Genomic DNA, 26,996 nt, shown 5'->3' with positions numbered 1-26,996 from the left:
GGCGACTGGGTGCTGCAGAAGTACAGTGAAATATGAGCTTCTTGAGCCTTGAGTAGAGGCTGAGCAAGAGAGACCCCAGTTAGTCCTACCCTTTTCTAAACAGCCACAGCCATGAAACTTTCTTGACCTTTTCACCTTTCAACTTTGGTTGAACTTGAAAAGAAGACTTTTGAATTATTAAAAAAAAAAAAGAGAGAGAGAGAGAGAGAAAAGAAAGAAGAAAAAAGAAAGGCAGGAGTGGGGGGGTGGGGAAGGTTGGAGGAGGAAGGTTGGGGGAGGCCGTGAAAGAGATGTGGAGACTGGGAGAAAAGGGCTGATTATATGTTAGCGTAACAGTAATACTAGGAAAATAATCCTCCTCTTGTGTATGAGTTTCTGCTACTGGGAGCCACAGGGTAATCAGCTCACATGACATACCCAGAGGCTAATGCTAGCCTGGGCTGTTTTTGAACATATTCAAACAAAGACTGATTATCCAAACAAGAATTTGGACTGCAGCAGTCGGACCAGTTAAATTATAGTTAGTAAAACTTGGCGCCTTATGAGCCTGGAATGTTACAGTTGCAGCTGGATCTTCCTTTGTCAGGCATTCTCACTAAACAATAAAAACCAGAGATTTTTATCTCCCCGGGACTCAGTTTAACTCCTTGAAGGCGAAAAGCAAAGTGCCAGCGTTCACAGCTTAGGCTCCCGGCATCATGCGTCTCCCATCCTGCCAGAGTTAAGGAGGCAGCAGCATTTTCGTGGGGTTCTGGAGGAAAGCGGGAGGGTGAAGGCGAGCTGCTCCTTTCCTTAGATCTAGCAGAGAGAGAGAATCGATGTTACTCCTTTATTCCTCTAATCAACATTTATTAAGTGCTACTGTATGTAAGTATCTAAGCCTTGTGTTAGCTGCTCTGTTTATATACAACCGGCTATAACAGATGGCATAAAATACTCAGTTGTCAGAAGGTAGCAAGATATTATGAGTAATTTAGTGAAGAGGAATGAGGAAAATAAAAAAGGCTGTTTGAAGAAGGTATTATTAGAATGGTAGGCTTGAAACTTTGAAAGTGACTCTAATGGTGATTTTATGTGGAAGGAACCACACAGATAAAGGAGTAGATACAGGAAAGTTGGATATTGGCTGTGAAGGGAAGTAGCAGAAGCAAAGGCTGAAAAAGTTGATTGAGGCTAAAAGTAGATTGGGAATGTCAGGCCCATGAGTGTGGCCTTTAAAAGTTATCTTTTGTTTTTACCTGTCTTTAATAATTTGCTGTTCAATTGCTAAGTCAGGTCCTGCTCTTTGCAACCCTGTGGACTGTAGCATATCAGGCTTCCCTGAGTTAATGTATATTGAAAGTTTACCTTTTTTTGGATGTTGAGTGCTCATAATAATTTTCTGAGGAAACTGCAATTCAGAGAAACTAGTAACTTTCCCAAGATCACACAGCCCATAAGTAGCAGAGTCAAGGTCAAATGTAGATGGACTATAAACCCCCACCGCCACCTCTTAACTTCTTTTCTATCCCACTCTCTATGCCTTTTAAGTCTGCTGAGTTGATGATCACAGTGCAGAATGGATCAGGCGTGTTTTTCTATGGAGGCAAGAATAGATTATCACAGTTCTGGAGTTAGATGGTTCTAGTGAAAAGAGTCGCTTTATTTGGATGATCTTTATATCAGAAGTCAATATACAGTTACCATAATCATCACTCTAAGCTGGTTTAAGCGTATGGGTTGTAATTCCAAGTTCATGTGAACTGGAGTGTTTTTCCTTGATCAATCCCATCATAAGGAGACAATCTGCTCTCCTAGTTGTGTCTAACAGTGATTTTACAGTCGTACTGGGCTGACTTTGGCAGTCAAGGTCCTGTGCATTTATGATGTTACCTTTTCTAAGAAACATATTTTAATACCTTGAATATATGGCTCCCTCTTCCCTGCCTCCGCAGGGCATCTTCACCGTGTTCTTATCCTCTGCTGACCCTGCCACTGTCTTGTTGTCTTTCCTGTCCTCTTTGATATACTCTGTTATTGTAAGCCAGGCTTGTGGCTTCTGGGAGAGGTGATTGGCAGGGTCAGTCAGACATAAGCGCTGAAACGTGTGTCCCAGAGGTGGAAGCCAGATTTCCTCTCCCCGCCCTGAGGCCAACTCCTGTGATGGCTTCGCAGTTAGAAATAGCAAAAATCGAAATGGATATTGCAGATAGTCCAGACGGGCAAATAAGAAATCCAAATGCTTGGATATTTCAGATTTTTAAATTTACTTGTAGATGTTTTTAACAGTGGAAGCAATATAACCTATTTTTGAGTCAGTTTTTTTCTACATACAGAATAGGCTTACTCTTCTTAGGAAAAGATCAGGTGCTGATTTAGTGAGTTTATTTTTGAGACACAAAAGCAAAAGTGAATTAAATGGGTTACCCTCTTTTAGATAATGGGAGTTGATTGGTACCAACATCCTTATTTAGCATGGGTTAAAAGTGAATTTGGAGAGGAGATACTAGCTTGAACAGAATTATCCTCGAGGATAGTTATATACCCAGGAGGAAAGCCTAGATTTGAAATATTGACAGATTTGGAGGGTGGTTATTCATTTGCTTTATTTTTGTTATTTAATTCAGTTTGCAAAGCCTCTAGTAGATAGCTCTGAAACCTGTGAGAAAACTATTGAAATTCCAGAGATAAGCTTTCTATAACTTATAATGCTTCTGGAAATTTGGGTGGCCTAGTGATGAACAATTCTTCCTTTCTGATGTTAATCATTTGCATTTTTATTAGTGGCTCTAAAATTAATATAAAAAGAGAACTTCGTTTACTTTGGGCAGTCATGTTTCAGGAGTAGCAGAGGATAGCATGCTGCAGTTAAGATCTAGATCGTGGTAAAAGTATTAAACTTGGCTTTCAGAGATTAGGTTTTCCCTACTTAAAATTAAGAACTTAAAGATTTTAATCAAGATAATCTTAAAATGTCTTAAGGTGCAACTTATTTGGGAGGTGATACTACTTGGAATAGTAAAGACCAGAGGAGAAATTGTGAGTTAATGTTTACTCTTTTATTACTATTTTAATCAAATGGCCTTACAACTTGACCTTTTCAATGTGAATTTTTTTTTTTTTTTCAGAACACTCAGGTATGTGAAGGCATAGCTATTGTGTTGAAAGTTCACAGGCCTAAAAGTCTTATACTTAAGTTTTAAACGTGTATATGATAAAAATATTTTGGGATTATGGGATTTTCCATTAGGACAGTTACATTCTCCTTGTGACCTACATTTTGATGTGGCTATTTGGATGATTGGAAACTGTAAGTAACCGTATTACCTCAAATAATAATAATAGTAGGAGTAGTAGTATTAATAGCAAAAAGAATCATTTATTGAATGCCTACTCTGTGATAGACACTGTGTGTATATATTTTCTTACCCTCACAACTGTCCTGCCAGGTAGAATAGTATTTTTAAGAGAACCGTGTCTAAGAAAAGATAAGTGATTGAGACAGGCCTTGAACCCAGGTTTCTCCGACCCCCAAAGTCCATATTCTTTCCGCTACATCATGATGTTAAAAAAGGACCAAATTGCAGCTGATGCTCATTTAAAACTTACTTGTTTTAGCACACATCCCCTAAGAAGTTCAAGCCCGATCTTATCTCATTCAGTCGACCACATTCATTTACCTGTGTCAGGAGCCCTGGGACTAAATTTTAAATTAAACTCAAACTGAAGAGCATCTTAACTAAAACCTTCCTCTGAAAGAAGCATTCTTGAAAGGTACCAAGGGTTGTTGTTCTTAAGACGGTTTTGACGAATCCAAGGGCAAAAATAGGCTAGCCATTTGATTAGATTTCAATATGCCACTCTTACTTGGGAATTTTCCTGTATTTGGGCAGGAGAGGCTTCTTGCCATGAGAATCCATCAGCTCCCTCCCCCGCAACTCCCACTCGCTGTCTCTCGCCCTCTGAAGAAGTCAGCACGAAATTGCAGTCCTTTCTTTGGGGGCCTCTCAGTACAACAGACATCCTGGATTGGTGGATTTGACCTTGGAGGTTTGACTATTTGGAAATGATTCCAGAAGTCAATGAGGAATTTGCTGTTGCTACTGATTTACAGGTTATGTGTAGAAGCGAGTGGCAGAAGCAGCCTGTTTGGCCACTCTGTGCCTGCACTGCCCTTTGCTCTGCTGTTCTCTGCTTGTCTTGTATCAAGATTTACTACACACACGCCAGCAACAACTTAGCCATCTCTTTAAGCTAATAACAGAAGAGAAAGTAAATAAGCCTAATAAGACGATAGTTTTAAGGTAAAAACAGCTTAAGCATTATACTTTTCCTTCTACTAATAGTAAACATAAAGGGTTTAAAAAAGCTTTTTTGAATAAATGCTTAATTTGGTAAGAAATCTAAGAGCCTTCATGATAATGCAGTGTGACTCAGTATATGTGTGTGTTTTAATTAAAGGAGAACGCTTTCCCAGTGACAAGTAAATCTAGAACCAGAATGGTTCTCCTTATTCAAGATTAAGAAGCCAAGAACATGAAGAAGACAGTATAAATATCAGAATTTGACCTAAGAGACTCTTAGATATGTCCTGAATAGCCCTGAGTTGCTCTACCTGTTAACACATAAAGACGTTTAAAGTGGTATTTAAACTTTCATGTCTTTTTGGAATTAGTCCATATTTGGTGAATGTGCCCAGACCCAAGCCCTCCTCCCTTTGTATTTTTTATGCTTTAGCCATGATAAGAATTTTCTCACTGACTTGCCCATCATGCTTAGACCCTTCCTCCAATTAGAAAGACATAACTGGGAACTTGCCTGGCAATCCAGTGGTTAAACTTAAAGCTTCCACTGCAGGGGGTGTGGGTTCTATCCCTGGTCAGGGAACTAAGATCTCACCTGCCTCACTGTGTGGCCAAAAAGTAAAACAAACAAACAAAAAGTTGACTCATATGTATGTTAAGAAAGACAAAGACATCACTGAAAGCAAAGAGCAATGGCAGAACCTGTACTTAAAGTCTCATGAGATGAAAAGAGCCTGGAATTCAGAGAACTAAAGGAAAAATTTACCTTCAGAACTTCGCTTCTGCCAGTCAGCCTGCTCTTTTAGAGGTTTTATCCCACTTTTTCTGAGCTAATGTTGACGAGAAGGAATAGTTTTGATCACAGTTCTCCAAAGATTATTGCATCTCTCTCTGTCTTTACAAACTAATCCCTAATCCCAGTTTCTTCCAGACAGTTTGAAAACTTTATTTATAATCTCATATAATGGGGTGCATACTATCTCATCTTTGGATGTATCAGGATTTATTTTTGCCAATTCTTTAGAAGGTAGTGTCTTTAGAAGACAAATCAGTTTTCAGCAGGTTAAAAAAAAAACAAAAAAACTAAGGAAAGTCCATTCAGTTTATAGAAGTAACATCAGCAAAGGCATCAGTTTAAAAACAGGGTGACTAGAAGTTAGCAAAATATGTGTCATAAAAGAACAAATGGGTAAAATTCAGATGATTATTTTCATTTAGTATTAAAATTGCCTGATGCTCACAAACTTCTTTGACTCTACATTTTGCAAAACAGGACATACAGGGACACCATGGTGTTTTTTAAGACTTAACTGAAACTCCATTGGGTTTGTGGTTTCACTACTTGTCTTCCTAAATGCAGTATATTGGACTGTAATTTTAGACAATATTTAAGTGAATATTATTGATAAATCAATAAAATCACTCATTTAAAAAAATGATACTATTGGATATCAATCAGTTTTTCTCTGATTTTCTGATCAAAATGTTATATGTCCAAATCAAAGTTAGAGAAGTCCTCTGACTACTATTCAGTTGTTAAGACAGTAGACTAATGTTAGAACTATGAGATGTTGGGCTACCATAAAAGCCGTTCCTTAGGGAGCACCTAAATTGAGTACTTTTTAAAATGATAGGGAAAGTCTCATCGAAAGAGAAAAAAACAGCAGGAGTTTTTAGGTACCTCTTATCGCCTAGCTGTGAAGGCTATGAAAGTCATGGGGCCCCTGTTTAGAGTCTAGAGGATTTAGGATCTTCGTGGGCTCAAAGTAATATCAAAACTGGAAGCCCTCCTCCTCTGACTTGTCTGAAGCTCTGAGGGTTCAAGTGATCTACACACAGTGACTAACAAGGCTGACATTTAGAATCCCAGCCTTCTAACACCCAGCTTTGATGTGCCTTGAATGCCAGCCAGGGGTTCTTTTCCATCCTAGGAGAACCCTGGACCTACCATGACCCTAACCTGATCAGAAGTGGCGTTGTAGAGATGGTCGAGTCAGAAATAGGTCTAAAATTGGTTGAAATTGGTCCCTGAGTCTCTCCCTCCACTCCCAAAACATCTAAGGATGTTCTAGGAGCCCCGGCAGTAAGGGGTACACGTAGGGCTTGTGTGTTAAGTAGCTCAATCATGTCCAACTCTTTGCGACCCCATGAACTATAGCCCACCAGATTCCTCTGTCCATGGAATTCTCCAGATAAGAATACTGGAGTGGATAGCCATTCCCTTCTCCAGGGGAATCTTCCCAATCCCGGGATCAAACCCAGGTGCTTTGCAGGCGGATTTTTTTTTTTTTTTTAACCATCTGAGCCACCCCAGGGGAAGCCCTGGGGTTGTGTATCCAATAACATTTTGGACATGGTTCACCTTGCATGGCCTCACTGGAGCTTGCATACCTGAACTACACCAGCCGTTGCAGGTTAGCTCTCTTGGTTGGCAAGAGCATTTCCTTTTCTTTTTCAAAATGCAAGTCATGCTTTCATTTTAATATAATATCAACCATTCGGCCTTGACATGATTTTAAAATGAATGTGGCTAGTTTCGCCTTTGAGTATGTGTAACTTAATTGACAAGCAATCATGACATTCTCTTTGAGGTTGATGTTATCCCATCATTCGGAGGCCCATTTTGGTTAATTTGTTTTTTTCATATAGTTTCTGGTGGGAAAAATGCATTGCTCTGGTACTGAAATTAACTTGATTGAAATATCTTAGACATTGTCATTTTCCAGTGGCTCGAGAGGTTATTTCCCAAGTGTTTAATTTTTTTAAGTACAGTGTATATTAATTTAACTGCTACTTTCTGACATCATTCTGTAGAAAAATTATCAACTGCATGCCTTGAACAGATTTTTATTTACACTCCAAAATCCCACTCTGTGCAGGGTTTATTTAACTTTGAAGGTATCATGTAAATTTGATAAAGATGAGGTTTTTAAAAACGTGTACCGTTTATTGATTTGCTCAATATAATTTTCACATTTTTCTTTATAAAGTATTCTGTAATATATCTGCAAAAGGAAACACTTAAAGACTAATGCAATCTACAGGAACTGTTCAATCAGAAATAATGAGTGGAGAGGTCACTTGTCAAGAGCATATTGTTTGAAATACTTACGTTTAAGGGTTTCCAGTCTTTGAGGTAACAGAAGTCCTTCCATGAAAAACAGGGACTACTTTGGGCTTCTGAATTCTGTACAGCATGTCACGATTTTTGCTCCTGGGCTAAAGATAGAAAGTAAAATAAAATGTTCTTTGTCCATTTAGTTATCCTTGACTCCATGAAATTCTCCAAAGTAATTACTGGTGACCACAATACCACCTACCAGCAAGAACAGCGCTGACCCTGTGCCAGCTGCCTTATTGCTGACCACAGCTGCTCTTGAGTATAGCAGATGTTTCTCCTTTTGCCTTGCCAGTAAAATTTTATTGAGCAGTTTTGCAAATGGAGAGCAGCATACTCTGCCTGAAGAGCAGCCAGAGATCTTCGCCACCTTGTACAATAGGTGAGATTTCTCCTCTGGACCAGGAGGCCCCCACTCCTTGGTTCTGTGCAGCCTACCTCTCAGGCCTCGTAAACTGCAGTCCTCTTGGGTTTGCTTCCCTACCCACCCATGTAATTTTCCCAAAGGAAATAATGTTGGAAGAGCAACCACATTTGTGGTTGCATCTTGCTGCTTTAAAAGGCTGTCACATTAGAACTTTGCTCCTACCCGTTGTGGGTTTGCAAAAAGGAGTTAGGGTACTTTGTCGGGATGTTTTGTTAGGATGCTTTTGTGAATTTTTCCACATCTCTTTGGTTTGGATGTTGACTTGGAAATGTCTTTCGAATTAGCTTCTTTTGGAAAGCTTTCTGCCTTCCTGAGCACTTCTTGAATCCTTGCCCCGTGAAGGCAGCCAAGGGAACTTCTTCTGATCCTTCTTCTTTGTACCTGTCATGGATGACACCCTATTTGAGTCTGAAGTCCTTTAAAGTCCTTTAAAATATTTTAAAGTCCTGTATTTTCCTCTGGATGATTTAATACAATTTTTATCTGTGCTCCTTGTAAAGGAATAGATTTTGGAGTTGAAGCTGACACTTTTTTTTTTTTTTCTAAGAAAATCTAAAGTACCTTCCCTGTAATGATTCCAGCCTATTTCCCATGAACTTTCAAAGAAATCAACTCATAAAGATTATGGCAATTGAGGATCCAAGTGTCAGATTGTCATGAATTCCCACAGAGTCCTGGGTCTGGGGAGGACAGGTAAGATGTAAGATCAGAGGCAAAGGCTGTATGGTGAGAATTTGCCTGCCCTGTGCTTTCTTAGCAGGAAGGAGCACTGACCTGAATCCCTTAGTGTTCATTCCAGGAGTGTGTCATTGTGGGAATTTATCTAGCCTGCTCTGTGGCAAATGACCAATCTGATAGCCTGACTTCAAAGCTCCTAACACATATGATACCAAGTCTTCATTGAATATTCTATATGGTCCTTATTAGGATACCTAGGTCGAGTTGAGTGACTACTCTTAGATCTCTCTGTCAAGAAGTTTGAAGCACATTTAATGCTTTACACCACTTGGAGTAGTTTAAAGTAGTTGTATACTCTCAAAAACTGGTAACAAAACTTGATTCTTCTTTGATCTTAAAAAGAAGAGCTTTTGTAGATTCTTTTTGCTACTTTCTCTGCTACTTCTGTAAAAATTTCTTCTTAAAATAAGAACCTTGAAAGCAATATCAGCATTGCTAGACTGGTATTTGGCACAAGACTCAGGCGTTTTTTTTTTTTTTTTTTTTTTTTTTTTTGATGTTCCCAGAGCAGAGTACTCTTTAAACTAGGATGAGAAAAGTTAATTTTAATCCTCCAAAGGCTTATTTGCTAGCACAAAAGGTCATGAAACACACCCAAAAACTATATTGCTGAGATCTTAAGGAGAGAGACAGACTCCAGTATCCCAACATAGAATTATGTTCCTGGCTGAAGAAACAGTTTGTTTTAGGAGCACCGATTAATACAAAAACAACTGAATGGAAGGACTTTCAACCTGTCTCAAGGAGAACTCTTGGTTTCACATTGTTCATCTCAGAAGAGAACTCTTTGGAAGCAGTTGTAAAATGGTGGTAGAAGAAGTTATTTCCAAGGATGTTTTTAAGTAGCTGTTCTCTGTCCTGTCTTTTTATAATTATTACCCTTTAATCTGTGATCTGTCTGAAGAGAGAGAGGCCTGCCGTATCTAGCTGATAGACCCCTGGAATACTAAAATGTGATGACCCAGTTTTTCAAAGCTTTCTTTTGAGCTGATTTCTTAGAGTATTAAAATGTCACCTGCCCCAAGGATTAAGAATCCAGAAATTGAATGAGGCAGGCTTGAAGAGGATCAAAAAATAAGGTCCTGAATAACAGCATCCATTGTAGAACTAAAGAGAGCTGTGGAATGGCCTGGCTTTCCCATAAGGAAGGTCGGGTTTGCTTGGTGGGTGTTTTAAGACATTCATGCCCTGGACCCAGCAGATGGCTTTGCCTCCTGGTTGTCAGCGCGCAGTGAGATCTGAGTGGGCCTAGTGGTTTTTTCCCCCTTATCCCATACACGAAGTAAAAGACTATTGAAGCAAGGGTAGGAAAGAAAACTCCAATTTAAAATTTCAGTTGTGATAGATTTATAAACAACTGCGGCTTCACATTGTGGATTCTGACTGACATATTATGAAAACAGAGCCTGCTAAGCCATTGCAAGAATTCTCAATGTGTTGTGCAAGTTTTGATGGCAAGGGGACTGAGAGAAAGGCTTGTTTTTCATTAAAAGAAAAATTGCTTTAGAAGCTAAGGTTGTAACTGAGCACCACTCTGTACTGTATCAAGCCATAATATCCAGTGAGTCATGAAGACATTAGGGAAACACTGGAGACAGACTAAGAAACATTGGAGTTAATGTTTGAGATAAGAAAGATGACTATCTCTGAAAAGAAACTGAAATTAAAGGGCACAGGCTTCCATTTTCAGATAACTAAAGGGAATTCCTCCTAGTGACGCTTCCTTTACTCAGCAGTGGTTGTCCTGTGGCGGTGAAGAGCCAGGCAAAGAACTAGAAGCCAGGTTTCTGAGCTCACATAGGCGCGGAACCTCGGGTAAATAACTCGCCCATCTCGGCTTCAATTCCCCACCTGAAAATGAGTGATGGACCACATTGTCTCTATGAACTGTCTGGTCCAAGGAGTCTCTTTGAATCTGATTTCTGGGAACGTTACCTTACATTGGGTGATCCTGGAAGGTTTTATCAGCTGTGGCTGCTGTTGTGGTCCATCACTGAAGACACTTAATACTTGGACCACTCAGAAGACCCCTGGCAAATTCTGCAGTTTCCTGCTGACCAGTCATCCAGATGGCCAAATGTCCCCATCCCCCAGCCCTGCTCCAGGAAGCCCTGAGCTGAGAAAGGTCACTTCATTTCCTGTGAGCCTGTGATTCAGGTTTATATCATTGGTCCATGAGCTGGGCACTTTTCATCCAGGGTGGGACAGTGGACACCTCAGCCCCTTAGACTCTTGTCAAGTGACCTGGTCTTCCTGGGGTTTGTCAGCTGGTGGAGAGGCCAACCCCTCTGTTAATTTCAGGCCTAATTCTAATGAATTTGGGATTCTTTGCTGAAAAACAGGCTGGATCTTGGTATGGCCATGACTCTGCCCTTGAAACCTCTGGGCCGCTGACGGATATGTTAGTCTCCTGGGACAAGGCTGTACAGTTGAGAAAGTAGCAAGGGCATCAGATCTCTGTGGGTCATCTGGCCCCCATAAAAAGCAAGAGCAACTGGGAAAAGGCGAGACTGCTCGGTTCCCAGCCCTACTGGATTATTAGACAAAGCCATCCACTCCATCTTTGTTTATAGAACTCATTTTCAGGAACAAGTGTTTTATAGTGAGGTGGAGGTTGTTAAGAAGCTATTTATAATGGAAGATCTCAAATATGTGAGCCCCCTATCAAGCTTGATCTAAGGGAACTTTGCATGGTGGCAGTTCAGGAGAAAAAGGGAGAAAAGGATAAGGGGGGAAAAAAACTAATAAAAATAGCTGAGATCACTCAACAGTTATCAAGAAACAGATACTACAGTTTTATAACACTGAGTACTAAAAGTATATGCACTCTTAAAAGGCAATTAAAACGTATGCTCTGAAACTATAAAACATTTTCTTTTCATCTGCAACATAGAGGGCAGATTACAACACATTAATAACGTTTTGTTTAGAGTTCAGTTTCTGATGGTTTCCAAATGTAGTCTGTGTAGATTAACCAGAAGGAGTCCAGTTCCCTTTTTTTAAGAGCGCTTGTAAAGGAAAGCAATGTGGTAAGATTGTTATGAAAAGAGAGTGTATTTAGGAAATAGCACTTAGCAGGGTCTCTCTGAATGGCTGCCAGGTCAGGAAGCTGAAGTGCAAGGCTTGGCCCTTGTTCAGCCCCCCCAGTTCCAGCTCCTTGACCACACAGTACGTCAGGAACATGTCACAGGCCAGCCAGGAAGCCTCGGCCCCGCCCATGGGCCAGCTTGGCACGGCCGCTTTCACATAACCCAGGGCTCCAGAGGGGCCGGAGGCAGGCATTCCAGGGCCACGGGAACGTGCAATTTTTTAAAATAGAAATGAAGAACTTTGGGGGAAAAAAAGAGCCTGGGAATCAAACAGTTGCTGAGTCCCTATGGGACATGGTCCCTCATGGAGAATGTCAGAGCTGAAAAGGGCCTTGAAGGTTATCTCTTGCTCTGCCCTTGTCTTATAGACAAGGAAATGGACTTGGCTTAACTGCAGTGGTAGAACCAACACGGCACCCATGTGTCCCACTTCGCAGTCAGCTAAACCCACTAGCGTCGCCTCAGTGGGCTGAATCTTCCGTCTTGGGAGCCCTGTCCTGTCCTTAGCATCCTGCAGTGTTTTCAGGAGCCCTGTGGTCCCTTCTCCTTGGATCTTGGGGATCCAATGATTTGTTGCTGTATCATTTGCTCCCTGCTGCTCGCCTAACCGCACTGTGCCTCAGCCTCAGTTTCTTCATCTGCAAAATGGGTACATATCAGGGTTAATTCCTCACAGAGTTGTTTCAGGATTGACTGAATAAATTGTTGTGACATTTTTGGTGCCTGGCCCTTAATAAGAGCTCAGTGATGTTAGCTATTATTATCATTCATAATAGCACTCACAGTCTTAGCTCTACCACCAGGAAACTGTCATACCCAGGACTGATGGGTTGTGAATACCTCTGGTCTAGTGCTCCATGAAGTTCTGCCGTCAGATTGCAGCTGAGGAGCAGAGGTGTAGAAGTGTGTGTGTTTGGGGGGTGTTGATGGTACATTCTAACTTCATTATGTGATTTTAGTTGCAAAGGACTCTGGGAATGACTGAGTGACTATATATTATGGTTCAGTCTCCTCAGTTTACCTGTGGAAAAACCAAGGCTCCCAGAGACCAAGTGATTTGCCTTACGTTTTGCTACTCTAACTTCATAGTTGCCTGGAGCCCTTGTCTTATTTATATATAAAAGGAAAATAGGAGAAAGAGCCTTAGGATAGTACCCATAAGACTTCAGTCCCTCAGCTTTTCTACTACATCAGGCCCACTGGGACCCTATTCAAACCCTAGTCATGACCATATTCCTTAGCATAGAAACAACCCTACCAGAAAAATTCAAGAGAGCTGACCGCTTCCTTAGGTATTGCACGCATGCGTGCTAAGTCGCTTCAGTCATGTCCGACTCTGTGACCCCGTGGACTGTAGCCCGCCAGGCTCCTCTGTCCATGGGATTCTCCAGGCAAGAATACTGGAGTGGGTTGCCATGCCCTCCTCCAGGGCATCTTCCCAACCCAGGAGTCAAACCTGCATCTCTTAAGGTCTCCTGCATTGGCAGGCAGATTCTTTACCATTAACACCATCTGGGAAGCCCCTTTGCTTAACTTAAGGCTCACTCACTGATTTAAAAAGTAAAATTGGTTTCTTAGTTTATGCGTCAGTTGTATTTTCATTGTGCTTTTATCTCTCCTTTGCCCTAGTGTCAGATCAGTTTTCCTGTTTTTCTAAAATGTTTGACCAAGTACTTGGTAAGATTAATTTAACTACACTGCTTTAAATAGCAGATAAGCAGAGTGTTTGATTGCTGGAAAGTTCTTGCATCCTTACCAACAGCAGTACCACAACACTGATCATCATTTATCTTGAAACATCAACCATAAATTCATTCCAACTTTCAATAAGAATATTTTAGCTTTTCCCTTTTAAAATGTTAGTTAGGCTCTGGGATTGCCTTGGCTGTGTTGAAACACCCCTTTCATGACATCCCACTTTTCCTGGTACCTTCCTATCTGGACCTCTTTTTTAGTTTCATTAATCTCAATTCACTCTAAAGGCACTGAAGCAGCTTTTCTGAGAGCTGTCATCGTCACAGAAGGAGCACAATGACTTATTGAAGTTTCAGATTTTGCTCTGCTTGGAGCTACTGGAGACTGGAACCAGTTCCTCATCCTTTTCTCTGCCCCAGATTTGGATGAAAATATCAGAGCTTTCCCTTCTCTGATGGTTGTCAAACATACCCTTCCATCACATTCCTTGTTTTGCAAAGAGCAAAACTGAATCTCAAGAGGTAACTGTTCATCTCAACGTCACCTGACAAGGTAGGAAGAGAGCCTGGATGGGTGCACCCAAGTTCCTTCCCCTTCGAGCCCACAGAGACCTCCATGACTCCCTCTCTTCAGTTTCCATGTCCCATGGTGTCTGGACAACATCATGGGAAACTGGTGATGACTTCCAGTGGTCAGAGACTTTTGAACACCATCAGCGCCCAGAAGTCTTCCCATCCTTCTCTGAAACCCCAGAGGCCACATCTTTGCACCAGTGATGTTAGTAGGGGCCCTGGAATCAGACTCTGATTTGACTTTTGTGCTTCTTGCTAGTTGACTGACGTAAGTGCCAGCTGTGGGTATTGAGTGGAGTTTTTCCATCGAATGCTCATTTGGGGAAGACGTTTTCTCGCCTGACCACATTGTGTGTAGCATTTTGGGACTAAAGGTTTCCTGATTGAGCTGCTCACATCAAGAACCTTACCACAGCTTTCTTTTCCCTGAGCTATTCGTAGTAAAGTCCTAGCAATTTGTTTATGTGTTCAGTGAATAACACCTAATAAAATAATAAGTGGATGGTGTTTGGCTTTCAGGAATTTGGGTCCCTTGCTAGTTTTCTTGCCAGGCTACTCTGCAGCTTTGTTCCTAGACTTTAGGGATGGGAGATGCCACCGAATCCATTTTCCCCTGAAAATTGAGTCTGCTCAAAACGAGAGATTATTTTCTGAAGCTCCCAAGTCGCAAGTATATCATATTTATTTTCTGACTTTGATCTTCATTTTTTGCAGTTAATAAAATGTTTCCCACCCTCTGTCAACCTCTGCTGGTAGTCATAGGCTAAGCGGGCTGATGACTCATTATATAATTGAGGCTTCTTTTTTAACATGAGAGTGCTGTGTTTCCAAGTGCCTTCAGAGTGACCCTGAGCTGGATCAGACAACATGGGTCATTAAGCCTTCCTTTTTCAAGCCACGAGGTAGTTTCTTGTTTTGAAGATTTCTTTAAATGGAATGTCTTTGTCCATGGAATGCTGTGCATTTAAGATTGTTGTTCATGTAATACCTTTAAAACCATTGAGTCAGGGGCCCAGAGAGAGATGAGTGGGAGACAAAGGTGAACAAGAGGCAGAGCCACACAAAAATAACTGTTACAGAAGGGACCTAAGGGCTTTAGTGCTGTTTGTATCCCATCACACAGGAGCCCAAATTTCTCAGCCTTAACCCCAGCCCCTGCAGATAGTGTTTGAGCAGCCTACAAGTAAGGGGTGGGCCTTCTTACCACGTGTATGGATGTCTCTGAGCAGTTTCTGGGGGTGAACTCAAATTATGTGTAGGAATTTTCTCTACCAAATCAAGAATGTTGGATTTTTTTAAAAGTTTTTTCTTTATGCCGTGTAGTTATAGAGCATTTCTACCCACTTTGTGTGTGTTCTAAATATAAACCTGTGAGACAGATGTTGTCATCCCCATTTTGCCAATAGGACTTAGAGAAAGAAACTCATCTGAAGTCACATTGCTATATTATGGGGCAGCCTGGATGGGGAAGGGAGCTAGGATGAGAATGGATGGACGTACATGTATGGCTGAGCCCCTTTGCTGTCCACCTGAAACTATCACAGCGTTGTTAATTGGCTATATGTCAATATAAAATAAAAGTTAAAAATAAATAAATGAAGATTTAAAAAGAAATCAGTCACATTGCTAATAAAAGCCAGAACCTTGGTCTTCGATCCATGTCCTCAAGTCATTCCTTCAAGAAAACTTTTTTCCAGGTTACCTTCCTTCGAATGGGAGACTTTAGTGGTCCAGAAGAGTCTTTTTGTTTCCCCAAATAGCAAATAGTTTGATCATGTCGAAATATTTTTTCCCTCGGAAACTTGAGTGTTGTGTTGCCACCTTCAGATAACAGAAATCCAAGTTCATTAATTTCCTGTGTAAGGTAACACAGTGGTAGTGGTGGTGGTGGGGAACATGAAATCGAGGAGCAATCAAGTAATTAAAAAACGTGACTGTTCTGCCGTAAATGCGGGACCTTCACTTAGCCTGTTTCTTCTGTACACATGTGACTAGCAAACCACCTCAAAGGAGAGCCTGTGAATCTGAATGAAACGCCAGCACCTTGCCTCACAGTCATCACAAAGCCCCCCTTCCCATTTTCAAACTGAGCTCCCTTTGGTTCAAACTGAGCTCTTCTATCTGACCGCCCACTCCTCCCTTAGATGGACTGTTTGTGCTGAATTTACTTACTTATCTCTCTTAAACACACCTTTTACCTTGCCACCTTCACTGTTTAAAAATCTTTTGGTCTCGCCACACAGCATGTGGAGTCTTCCCTCCCCAGGGATCAAACCCACTTCCCCTGCATTAGAAGGTGAAGTCTTAGCCACTGGACTACCAGGGAAGTCTCTCCACTGTCATATTTTTGTGCACACTGTCCTGTTTCTCTGAAAAGCCCTCTTGTCATCAGTGTCCCTTTATATATACTCTCAGAGAAGTTCTATTCATCTTTCCAGGTTTAGATCAAATATCACTCCTCCTTGTAGCCTTTTTGGATGCTCACCCATTCTGCCATGATTTTCCAACCAGGAGATTTACTACTAATAATTTTAGTATATTCATCTAATGTAACAAAGACTGGTAAACATACTCTGTAGTTTGTTTGGGAAGCCTCGTGTTACTCTGTGAAAGAATCACAGGACACTAGCTAAATATTGACAACTGACTATCCCATCCCCTTCCAGCATATGGATTTGGATTTGTAATTCCCTCTTGATAAGATTTTGCCATCCCTCCTAATTTTATTAATCCATTCTAAACTGACAGATGTTGCAGTGAGCCTTGAGCTCTTGGGGATTCTTATTTCATTTCTGATTAAAAGATGAGTTTCCTTCTTAAACCCAAGGGTCTAAGTATACAGTGCCCTTCTCTCCTAAACAGCTTATTTGAATGTCAGAAGTAACCTTGTTATTCTCTGTCAGATACTGAAGAAGCTTTCTAGTAGCTGAGCCACTTCTAAAATGTTTCTTTCTAAAAGCAGGCAGATGAATGGTATGGATTAGCAGTAGTACCTGGTACTTTGTAGTTGCTTAGTTAATAGTTCTTTAACACTAATGGTAAAGAACCTGTCTGCCAGTGCAGGAGACATAAGGGACACAGGTTTGATCCCTGGGTCAGGAAGATCCCCCAGAGAAGGGAATGTCTACCCACTCCAGTATTCTTGCCTAGAGAATCCCATGGACAGAGGAGCCTGGCAGGCTAAGGTTCTTGGAGCCGCACAGAATCAGACCCAACTGAAGCGACTTCACTTTTTATTTACTTTGGAAGAGGCTGAGGGCAGTAAGCAGAACTTAAGGACTAATCTGTGTTGATCTCTCTTCTTCTTGAGGGCACGTAGAATTTGAGAACACTAAAATTCAGCCAGATAACAACCCAGAGTTATGGTTGATGTTCCAGTTTGCTTTGTGCTTTGTTCCGATGGGAGTCCAGCTGACTTTAAGCACAGCAATTGTCAGTTCCTGTCCGTGGGGACTGAGGATATCAGTTCATCTGTTCAACTCTGGAGAAGCCGAGGGTGGCCTAACTTGTGGTCCTTTCTTAGGCTACTGTGTGAACTGCTACTCCAGAAGGCAAGTTGGTCAGCGTAAGAATTTTAATGAAGCCATTTACGTTTCTCCCCATGGGAGCTGGTTCTCTTGTTTATTTCCCTTTCATCAGCGTACCAGCAAGAAGAAGCTCATGTTCTTTCCCAGGGCACCAGCCCTGGGGTGGGCAGCTGTCCATTACTGGCCTGGGACAATCATTTTGGAGATCTCCCTGACACCAGATACTTGCTATCACTTCTGCTCTAGCACTGGCGGATCCTCCACATGCTCTTAGGGGCACCTGAGGTCATCTTTTTCCTTAGGAGGTGTCACTCAGTGACATCTTTACTGTAGATAACTGCAAATTTGCTGTCTGTCACTTCGGATTGGCAATAGGTAACATTTATTGAACTACATGACTTAAGCACTGGGCAAGTTGCTTAACCTTGAATGTCATGAGTCCTCCCAGCCTTTAAGAAAGGTATTATTACACCCATTTTACAGATAGGTATTGAAGACGTTAAGTAACTCAGCCAAGTTACTAAGTGCTGAAGCCAAGATGTAACTTCAAAGCCCCGTTTTTCCACTCTGTTTACAAAAAGCTCAAAATAAAAGGCCCCTGAAACTCTGAAATCACTGTAGTGTTTCACGCTAACATTACCAGTAGTTCCCAGACCTTAAGGCAGTGATCAGACTTGAATGTGTAGAGGCACTGGCCAACTGACAAGAGTAGATGCCCACCATTTTCTAAGAAAATCCAGAGAAGCCCAAGTACATTAAACACATTCGAATGGAAAAGCTTAAGTGAAAAATTCATTTAAGGTCATCCGTTTATACTGACACGAGGTCTGTGGAAAATGAGGGAGCCAACATCACGTTTCTGAAATATGCAATTTTACAATGGGAACGTGTCATAAAACGCCCCGCCACTGTTGTTTGCCTTGGGATTTGGAGTGAGAGACACGAAGGCTGACAACTCTCTTCCTGTTGTAGGTCAGAGCTTCAAGGAACTCTGTAATCTTCCCACCAGCTTTCCTCTCTCCTGGAACTCACGGGTAAAATTAGATGCTGGCTGGACTTCAGTAGCTGAGTTTGAAAGCTTTCAGAGGCCCCAGTCAGACAACTTCAGCAGATTTCTTTCTCACAGGACCATTCTGAGAGATGCTTTGTACAGACTAACATAGTTCGGTAAACTGATGAGCGCCTGACAGTTCTGCCATAAGACGCCATTAATAACAATGCCCACAGGAGCAGAGGGAAAAAAATTATCTTTGTGTGGTTAATCTCCTTGGAAACAGGATAAGGCTTTGTCTTTCTTTTATTGATGCTGCATTCGCCTCTTTGCTTTACTATATGTATACTGTTAAAGTTTAAAAACAACAACAACAAAAAAGCCCTCTGCTTGAGGATTTAGATACTCTCAAGTTGGAATTCTTTGAGTATACACATTCTAATTGACTCTAGGAGACGAACATGGTGAACAGGGTGTGGGAAGAAATCAGAGAATGAGGGCATCCCCAAACCAGCATCACATACATTTATCTAATTGGACACATTTTTTTGCCTGGAAGTAATATAAGGAGACTGAGGTGCCCCTGTTCAGAATATAAAGAGCCAGAGGCTAAAGCCAGACTGAAAAGGGCCAACCCATTAGGGAAGTACCTCCCTAGGGAGCGGGTGGATAGGGGAAGGAGGTTAGATGGCAGTTATTAAACCCAGAATCAAAAATATGTTCAGAGAGGCTGCTGCATGGGAAAAAAATCCTCCTTCCTGGACTTAGCTGGGCAGGAGACAGTGAAGGAGAAGGAGTCCTGCTTATTCTCTGCTGCAGGATGCTACCCCTTGACCCTTTATAAGTCAGCCTTGCTTGATTACTCCTTTTAATTCAAGACTCAAAACAGCTTGTAAAGTTGTTTTTTTTTTTTTTTTTTATCATTCCCTTCCAGATTGTGTGGGCCACACTGTAGCATGCGTTTTCCTTTGTCCACATCTGTTTTCCAACCTCATTACTCTTCTGTTATTACATTCATTAAAAGAGAGAGAGCACGCTGTTTATTTCTGTTTATTTCTTTTCTGCCTGTTTTTCCCTCCAGTTTCAAAAGCTAACATGGTAAAAATCATGCAATGTTTGATGTGATCATCTCCACAGTTTCTGGAATATGAACTGATGGTGGCTTATGCCGGAAGTGGTTGAACCTTATTTTGTAAATAAGCTATACCCAAGCCAAGGCTCACAATTCACGTAAGGCTATTTCACTGTAGACTGCGGTTGTCGAGGCGTGTCGTGTCTTTATTAGAATGTTACATCATATGCTCTGAGGCACATGGTAGTCACATGACTCTCTTGGCTAATGTGCCTCCTTTAATTTGTATACAGTTACTTATACAGATGGAAGCTGGGAGGCGTAACTTTAGAATTTATGGTGGTTTTACTCAGTGAAGAGAGAGCAAAGAGAAATGAGACAAGGATGCCCATTAATACTGTTTCTATTCAGCATTATTTGGAAGTACTAGCCAATGCAATAAAGTAAGCACAAGCATTAAGAAATGTAAGATTTGGAAGGAAAGAGAGATAACTGACCTTATTTGCAGATGATATGATTTGCTACATAGACAATTCAGGAGAATCAACAAACTATTAGAACCAATAAAAGAGTTCAGCAAGGATGCTGGATACAGAAATTGATGGTGTTGCTACAGGCCAACAATAACCAATTAAAGCAATGGCCCTTTTTACAAATGCAAAGAAGCGCAAAGAAGCTAGGAATAATTCTTAGAAAAGATATGTAGAATGTTTACAGAAAATCTGTAAAAGTAAATTGAAGGGATGAAGAACGTCCCTGGTGACCCAGTGGTTAAAACTTCACCTTTCAATGCAAGGGGGGGTGGGTTTGATCCCCGGTCAGAGAGCCAAGATCCCACATGCCTCAAGGTCATAAAAACCAAAACATAAAACAGAAGCACCATTGTAAGAAATTCTGTAAAGACTTTAAAAATGGTCCACATCAAAAAAATCTTAAAAAAAAAAAAACTTAAGAGATGAAAGAAGACCTAGATAAATGGTTACATGTTCATGGATAAGAAGACTCAGAATATTAAAGGTGTTCATTATCCTCAAATTAATTGAGAAATGAAATTTTAACCAAAATTATAATAGATTTTAAGATGGTGATTGCAGCCATGAAATTAAAAGACGCTTACTCCTTGGAAGAAAAGTTATGAGCAGCCTAGATAGCATATTAAAAAGCAGAGACATTACTTTGCCAACTAACGTCCGTCTAGTCAAGGCTATGGTTTTTCCTGTGGTCATGTTTGGATGTGAGAGCTGGACTGTGAAGAAGGCTGAGCACCGAAGAATTGATGCTTTTGATGTGGTGTTGGAGAAGACTCTTGAGAGTCCCTTGGACTGCAAGGAGATCCAAGCAGTCCATTCTGAAGGAGATCAGCCCTGGGATTTCTTTGGAAGGAATGATGCTAAAGCTGAAACTCCAGTACTTTGGTCACCTCATGCGAAGAGTTGACTCATTGGCAAAGACTTTGATGCTGGGAGGGATTGGGGGCAGGAGAAGAAGGGGGCGGCAGAGGATGGGATGGCTGGATGGCATCACTGACTCGATGGACGCGAGTCTGGGTGAACTCCGGGAGTTGGTGATGGACAGGGAGGCCTGGCGTGCTGCGATTCATGGGATTGCAAAGAGTCGGACACGACTGAGCAAGTGAACTGAGCTGAACTGAAGTCAGTAAGTGATCAAGAAACCAGTGACACACACCAAAGTGTTTGCTGAAGAGAGGCAATAATGGGCTTATTTACAAAAGTCCAGACAAAGCAATAGGAACAGCCAGTGGTAATTGTGACCCCTGGCAACAAAACCAATGAGGGAAGATACCCTGACCTGTTTTCCCTCTTGCTCTTCCTTCTCCTGTCATTGACTTTCAGTGGCTGAGTCCAGGATGAAGGGACCCAATTGATGCTGTTTTTCTGGAGGACAGCCTCATGGAGATGGAGCAAGGTGAAAAGTAGGAAGGGAATCTGAAGAAACAATCAGAATATCCAGCACAGATTTCTTTCCATAGAAATTTTCAAGGTGATCTTGAACTTCACGTGGAAAACCAAAGGGTTGAAATTCTGAAAGAACAGTTTTGGAGACCAACAGATCTATTATGATTTTCATTAGATTCTCAATTTCTATCCTACCAGATATTAAAATATATTTAACTGTAACAATTAAGGCAGAATGGTATCGTTAAAGAGGCAAATAGTAAAACGGAATCCACATGTGTGTAGCAACTTGAAATATGATAGAGACACCATACAAATCAGTGCTGTAAGATGGACTATTTATTGGTCAATAAATTATGCCAGGAAAAACAGTATAGGAAAAATTTAGTACATCATGTTTGGATAGCACAGGTTAAAAACTCTGATCACAAGTGTTGGCAAGGATGTTGAAACTCATAAACTGATACTGGAAGTATGAATTGATATAATCATTTTAGAAGGTGATAATTAGACTACATGATATATGGTAAAGTTGCATAGATTCTAGAATCAGACTACTTCCAGGCTACTTCCCTGTCACTGTAAATAGAGATAATAACAGAATCCTTATAAGGTTATCATGAAAATTAAACGACTTAATATATATAAACCACTTAGAATAATGTTTGGCACAAAACAAGCACTGTTTAAGTTATCAGTTATTATCATTATCATTTCTAAGATCCTGCTGTTCCATTCCTAGGTATGTAGTCCAGGGGAAGTTCTGACTTATGTAAAAGAAGACTCGAATAATAATGTTCATTGCAGATGAGCAAAAGAAGGGATTTTTTAAGAAATCATGGTGTGTTCATTATACAGAGTAAAAATGAATGAACTGGAGCAGCACAGATAAGTCTTAAAAAGCATGTTGAGGAGGGACTTCCCTCGTGGTCCAGTGGTTAAAACTCTGTGCTTCCAAGGCAGGGGGCATGGGTGTGATCCCTGTTGGGGAAATAATATCCCGCATGCGCATGCCACACGGTTCGACCAAAACCACAAAACATGTTGAGGAAAAAAAACAGATGGCGGAGGAGTAAGAGCAGTGTGACGCTGGGCTAGAAGGAGACACGGGATTGGGATAAGGTACACAGAGACTTCATCTGTATCCATAACATTTTATATCTTTAAAAACATTTTTAAAACTCTGAATCAAGAAGGAAGAGAAGGCTATATGGTAAGTTATTGTCAGGTTTTAAAAATACAAAAGGGCTAGTGCAGAATCCCATGGACAGAGGACCCTGACAGGCTACAGTCCATAGGTCGCAAAGAGTCGGACATGGCTGAAGCAACTTAGCACAGAGAGAGCACAGTAGAATATGGTCGAAAGACGTCGCCCTGTAGAGGGATCTAGTCTTTAGAGGCAGACAGCCCAGGGTTCCATTCCACTTTTTTTTTTTTTAATTAGCTGTATAACCTCATAGAGCTACTTAACACAGGTTATCTCACCAGGCTATTTTGAGGACTAAATGAGATACTGCATATAACATAGCATAGGACCTGATACATAACATTCAATAATCTATTCTTTTCCCTCTTGTCCAAGGAAGAAAAATGTCCAATCAAGATTTTCCTCGGAAAATATTCTAGACCAAATTTCTGCTTCCGTGGGCCTGGTTTCTATAATCTTTTCTTGGCTTCAGTTCATGTTGACTTTAAGCGAGGATTGCCAAGACATACCCAAACTTAGCGAAACAAGCTCATTTGATAAAGAAATGAACTTCAGGATCTCATTGCATAAAATCATCATTCTTTTTTTTTTGTTTTGTTTTCCATCAAGTGTTCTATTTCCCAGTGTTTGGGTATGCACTGCTGTCTTGGGCTTTGTGTAAAAAAAGAGCAAATGACTATGTTCCCTCCCTTTATCCTAAAAAACATTTAACTATATTTTTGCAATAAGCACTTGTGAACTTACACCTTCTCTTGCTAACTGAACTGGAGAATAGTTATTCCCTCCCACCCCATAAAAGATAAGTGTCTTTTTCTTGTGCAAACCAGTATGGATACTAAACTGTTTCCCTTCCTTATCGCTAATGAATTGCTGTTTGATTATTGTTTTTATAAAGATATGAAATTTGTATGAAAGTCCATGTAGTCAGGGTCAGCTTCTACATGGGGGAAATTTGTCCTTACTGTCATTAAGATGTCTCTGGTCAGGCAGACCCTTTTTGACCATTAATAAGCAATTTGATGTTTTTCATGTGAACACTTCTGTAACAACCAAGATAGCAAGTTAGGGATTATGGTTTGGAGTTAAACCTCATTTTTACTGTAGCATTTGAGGAGTTTAATATGAAATTCAGTGCTAAAAATAGAAACAGTACAATAGGCAGAGGAGACAGATGGCTTTAAAAAGAGAGAGAGACAGGAAGAGACAGACCTTAGCCCATTGGGTGGACAAAGAAAATGACTGGTGTGTGAATTTTTAAAGGTGATCTTTCTCTCAGGCTTCTCACAGGAAAACTTGCTGTGAGCAAGGCCATTTAAGGAACGACTTAGGAAAGGAGAATTAGTTTCCAAAGGAAAGTGTGAGAAGCACCTTGAGCTTGAATGATTTAACAACTAAACTAAGACCTGTATCTGAGAAGCTGTATCTAAGGCTGGAGAGATGAAACAAGAGGCCTAGGAAAATTTCCCTGTCCAGTGTCCCCAGGGTTTACTAACGTGACCTTGCATGTAGATGCAGTTTTCTGAAACTGACATACTTAGAAAATCTTCTAAAAGATCTAATTGCTACAACAAGTATGACTCATAATCCTTTGCACCTTCTGTTGTTATGGAGTCCATCCCATGCCGTGTTAGAAATTTTCTGTCATCTAAGCCTATTTAGTCTATTTTCTCCCACTTTGTAAACACCCTTTTTTCCATAGTTGCAAATGTCTCCACCATTATTTGTTTCAATTTGTAAATTGCAGAAAGTCTAGAATAAACAGCGTCCTCACACACGCACATCATCCATCGCTGGAGATTAACTATCTCCGGCCAGAGATGCATTCAAATAGGGGCATTCCCTATTTTCTTCATAAAGCCAGAATTTAAAAAATAAGGTTCTTTTCTCCTTGTCTCCTGTCTAGTAGGATAGGAAAGTTAGTTTTTAAATTTCCTTTGTGGTTGGTAACTTCAAAGAGAATAAGTAGTGATGCCAAGCCTTTTATTTCTTTGGAAGCTTAAATGAGAGATTGACCAGTCCCTGAAAAACATTAAGGGCCCTAACTGACAGCTACCATACTAGAAATTATCTTAGCCGCTGGTGGGTGAGTGAGCGAGTGAGCAAATAAATGAATGAATGCCATGTTGCCGAAACATATTATCCTTGGCAGGTAGCCTGGGTTGCCCACAGGCTCACAGTCTGATTCTGAATTCAAAGAGGAAGGAGCCAGGCAGGTGAAACACGGAATTTTCCAGAGCAGAGCCAGGAAGGGAGGACTGCTTGACCTGAAACATGACCGCGGAGGTTACAGACTGCTCTCTTTTGCTTTGGTCTCCTGTGTCCACAGACCTGTCCAATACAGTTCTGTGTGTGCTCACAGCTCACCGAAAACGCGGCACCCCCAGCCCCCCCAAAAACCAGGTCATGTCTCTCTTGAATATTTAATATCATGTCCTACATTTTGTGCCTGGAGAGTAACTGCTGTGACTCACGGATAGATGTCACTCAGGCTGAAGTCACTCACCAAAGAGTCACTGTCTCCAGCCATCTATGACCTTGAACACTTTGATTTTTTTTCCATCCCTGCCTCTGCTGCATTCATTCATTCAATACTTTATTAACTAAAGGTTCTCTTGACCACTCAGACACAAAAGTGAATGAGCCATGAACTCTGTCCTAAAGGTGTATCCTCATTCTACGTGAGAGGGCAGAATTTTACAGTAGCGTCTGTCTGTCCCCCTCCTTTTCTGTCCCCACCACATTTTAAAGTTTTCTTTTGCTTCCCCTTTACCTGATTTAGATGCTTTGTGTGTGTGTGTGTGGTTTAAAAAATATGTAACGTACAATTTTCCATTTTAACCATTAAAAAAACATTTTACCCTGTTTTCTCCCAGTTTTGTTGAGATATAATTAACATACGGCACTGTATAAGTTTAAGATGTACAGCCTGATTATTTGACTTATACACATCATGAAATGATTCCCACAATAAGTTTAGTAAATATCCATCATCTTACTTGACACAAAAGAAAAAGAAAATGTCTTCTTTCCTTGTGATGAGAACTCTTAGGATTTACCCTCTTAACAACTTTCATATTCAGCATACAGTGGTGTTAATTACGTTTATCATAGGGTACGTTATATCCCTAGTATTTATCTTATAACTGGAAGTTCACACCTTTTGCCCACCTTTATCCAGTTTCCGCCCCCCTCCAATTCAGCTGTTTTTAAGTGTATAGTACAATAGTGTTGACTTTATGCATATTGTTGTATGACAGTTCTAGAAATTTTTCATCTTGCAAAACCATAACTGTTTCCCCGTTGAACAGCAGCACCGCGTTTCCCCCTTACTCCCAGCCCCTGGTAATCACATTCTGCTGTTTCTCAGTTTGACTATTTTACACATCTCGTGTAAGTGAAATCATGCAGTATTTATCCTTTAAATTTTTTAAATTTTTTTTAACAGATACTTTTTAGAGCAGTTTTGTTGTTCAGTCTCTTTGTTGTCCAACTCTTTGTGATCCCACGGCCTATAGCACCCCAGGCTCCTCTGTCCTCTGCTGTCTCCCGGAGTTTGCTCCAATACATGTCCGTTGAGTCAGTGTTGCTATCTAACCATCTCATTCTCTGCTGCCCCCTTCTTTTTTTGCCCTCAGTCTTTCCCAGCCTCAGGGTCTCTTCCAATGCGTCAACTCTTCGCATCTAAGTTGGCCAAAGTATTGGAGTTTCAGCTTCAGCATCAGTCCTTCCATTGAATATTCATGATTTCCTTTAGGATGGACTGATTTGATCTCCTTGCAGACCAAAGGACTCTCAAGAGTCTTCTCCAACACCACAGTTCAAAAGCATCAATTCGTTGGTGCTCAGCCTTCTTTATGATCCAACTCTCAGGTCTGTATATGACTACTGGAAAACCCACAGCTTTGACTATACGGACCTTTATTGGCAAAGCGATGTCTCTGCTTTTTAATACTGTATCTAAGTTTGTCATAGCTTTACTTCCAAGGAGCAAGAGTCTTTGAAGTTCATGGCTACAGTCACCATCCACAGTGGTTTTGGAGCGCAAGAAAATAAAACTTGTCACCATTTTCCACTTGTCCTCTTCTATTTGCCATGAAGTGATGGGACCAGACACCATGACCTTAGTTTTTTGAATGTTGAGTTTCAAGCCAGCTTTTTCACTCTCCTCTTTCACTTTCATCAAGAGGCTCTTTAGTTGCTCTTCATTTCCTGCCATCAGAATGGTATCATCTGTATATCTGAAGTTGTTGATATTTTTCCTGGCAGTCTTGATTTCAGCTTGTGATTCATCCAGCCCGGCATTTCTCATGATGTACTCTACATGTAAGTTAAATAAGCAGGGTGACAATATACAGCCTTGA

At 40.9% G+C, this 26,996-nt stretch overlaps 1 protein-coding gene across 16 annotated transcripts in view; it reads left to right on the top strand.

Moving 5' to 3' along the window:
* Nucleotides 1-26,996, top strand: part of BCAS3 (BCAS3 microtubule associated cell migration factor) — a 607,379-nt gene that overhangs the window by 468,771 nt on the left and 111,612 nt on the right. For 2 of the 16 annotated variants that reach the window (XM_060395161.1, XM_042255348.2), the window contains one exon: nucleotides 18,422-25,653. The exons of the other annotated variants lie outside the window; for them this stretch is intronic. In XM_060395161.1, coding sequence (XP_060251144.1) covers nucleotides 18,422-18,612 — 191 coding nt within the window. In that variant the 3' untranslated portion in view covers nucleotides 18,613-25,653. Of the gene's footprint in view, nucleotides 1-18,421; nucleotides 25,654-26,996 lie in introns of those variants that run through there. 16 annotated transcript variants of the gene reach the window in all.

This window comes from Ovis aries, chromosome 11 (assembly GCF_016772045.2).
Source record: "Ovis aries strain OAR_USU_Benz2616 breed Rambouillet chromosome 11, ARS-UI_Ramb_v3.0, whole genome shotgun sequence".
In the NCBI taxonomy this organism is placed as follows: Eukaryota; Metazoa; Chordata; class Mammalia; order Artiodactyla; family Bovidae; genus Ovis; species Ovis aries.
Note: the sequence above shows the minus strand (reverse complement) of the source record. Positions and strands in the feature narration are given on the sequence as shown.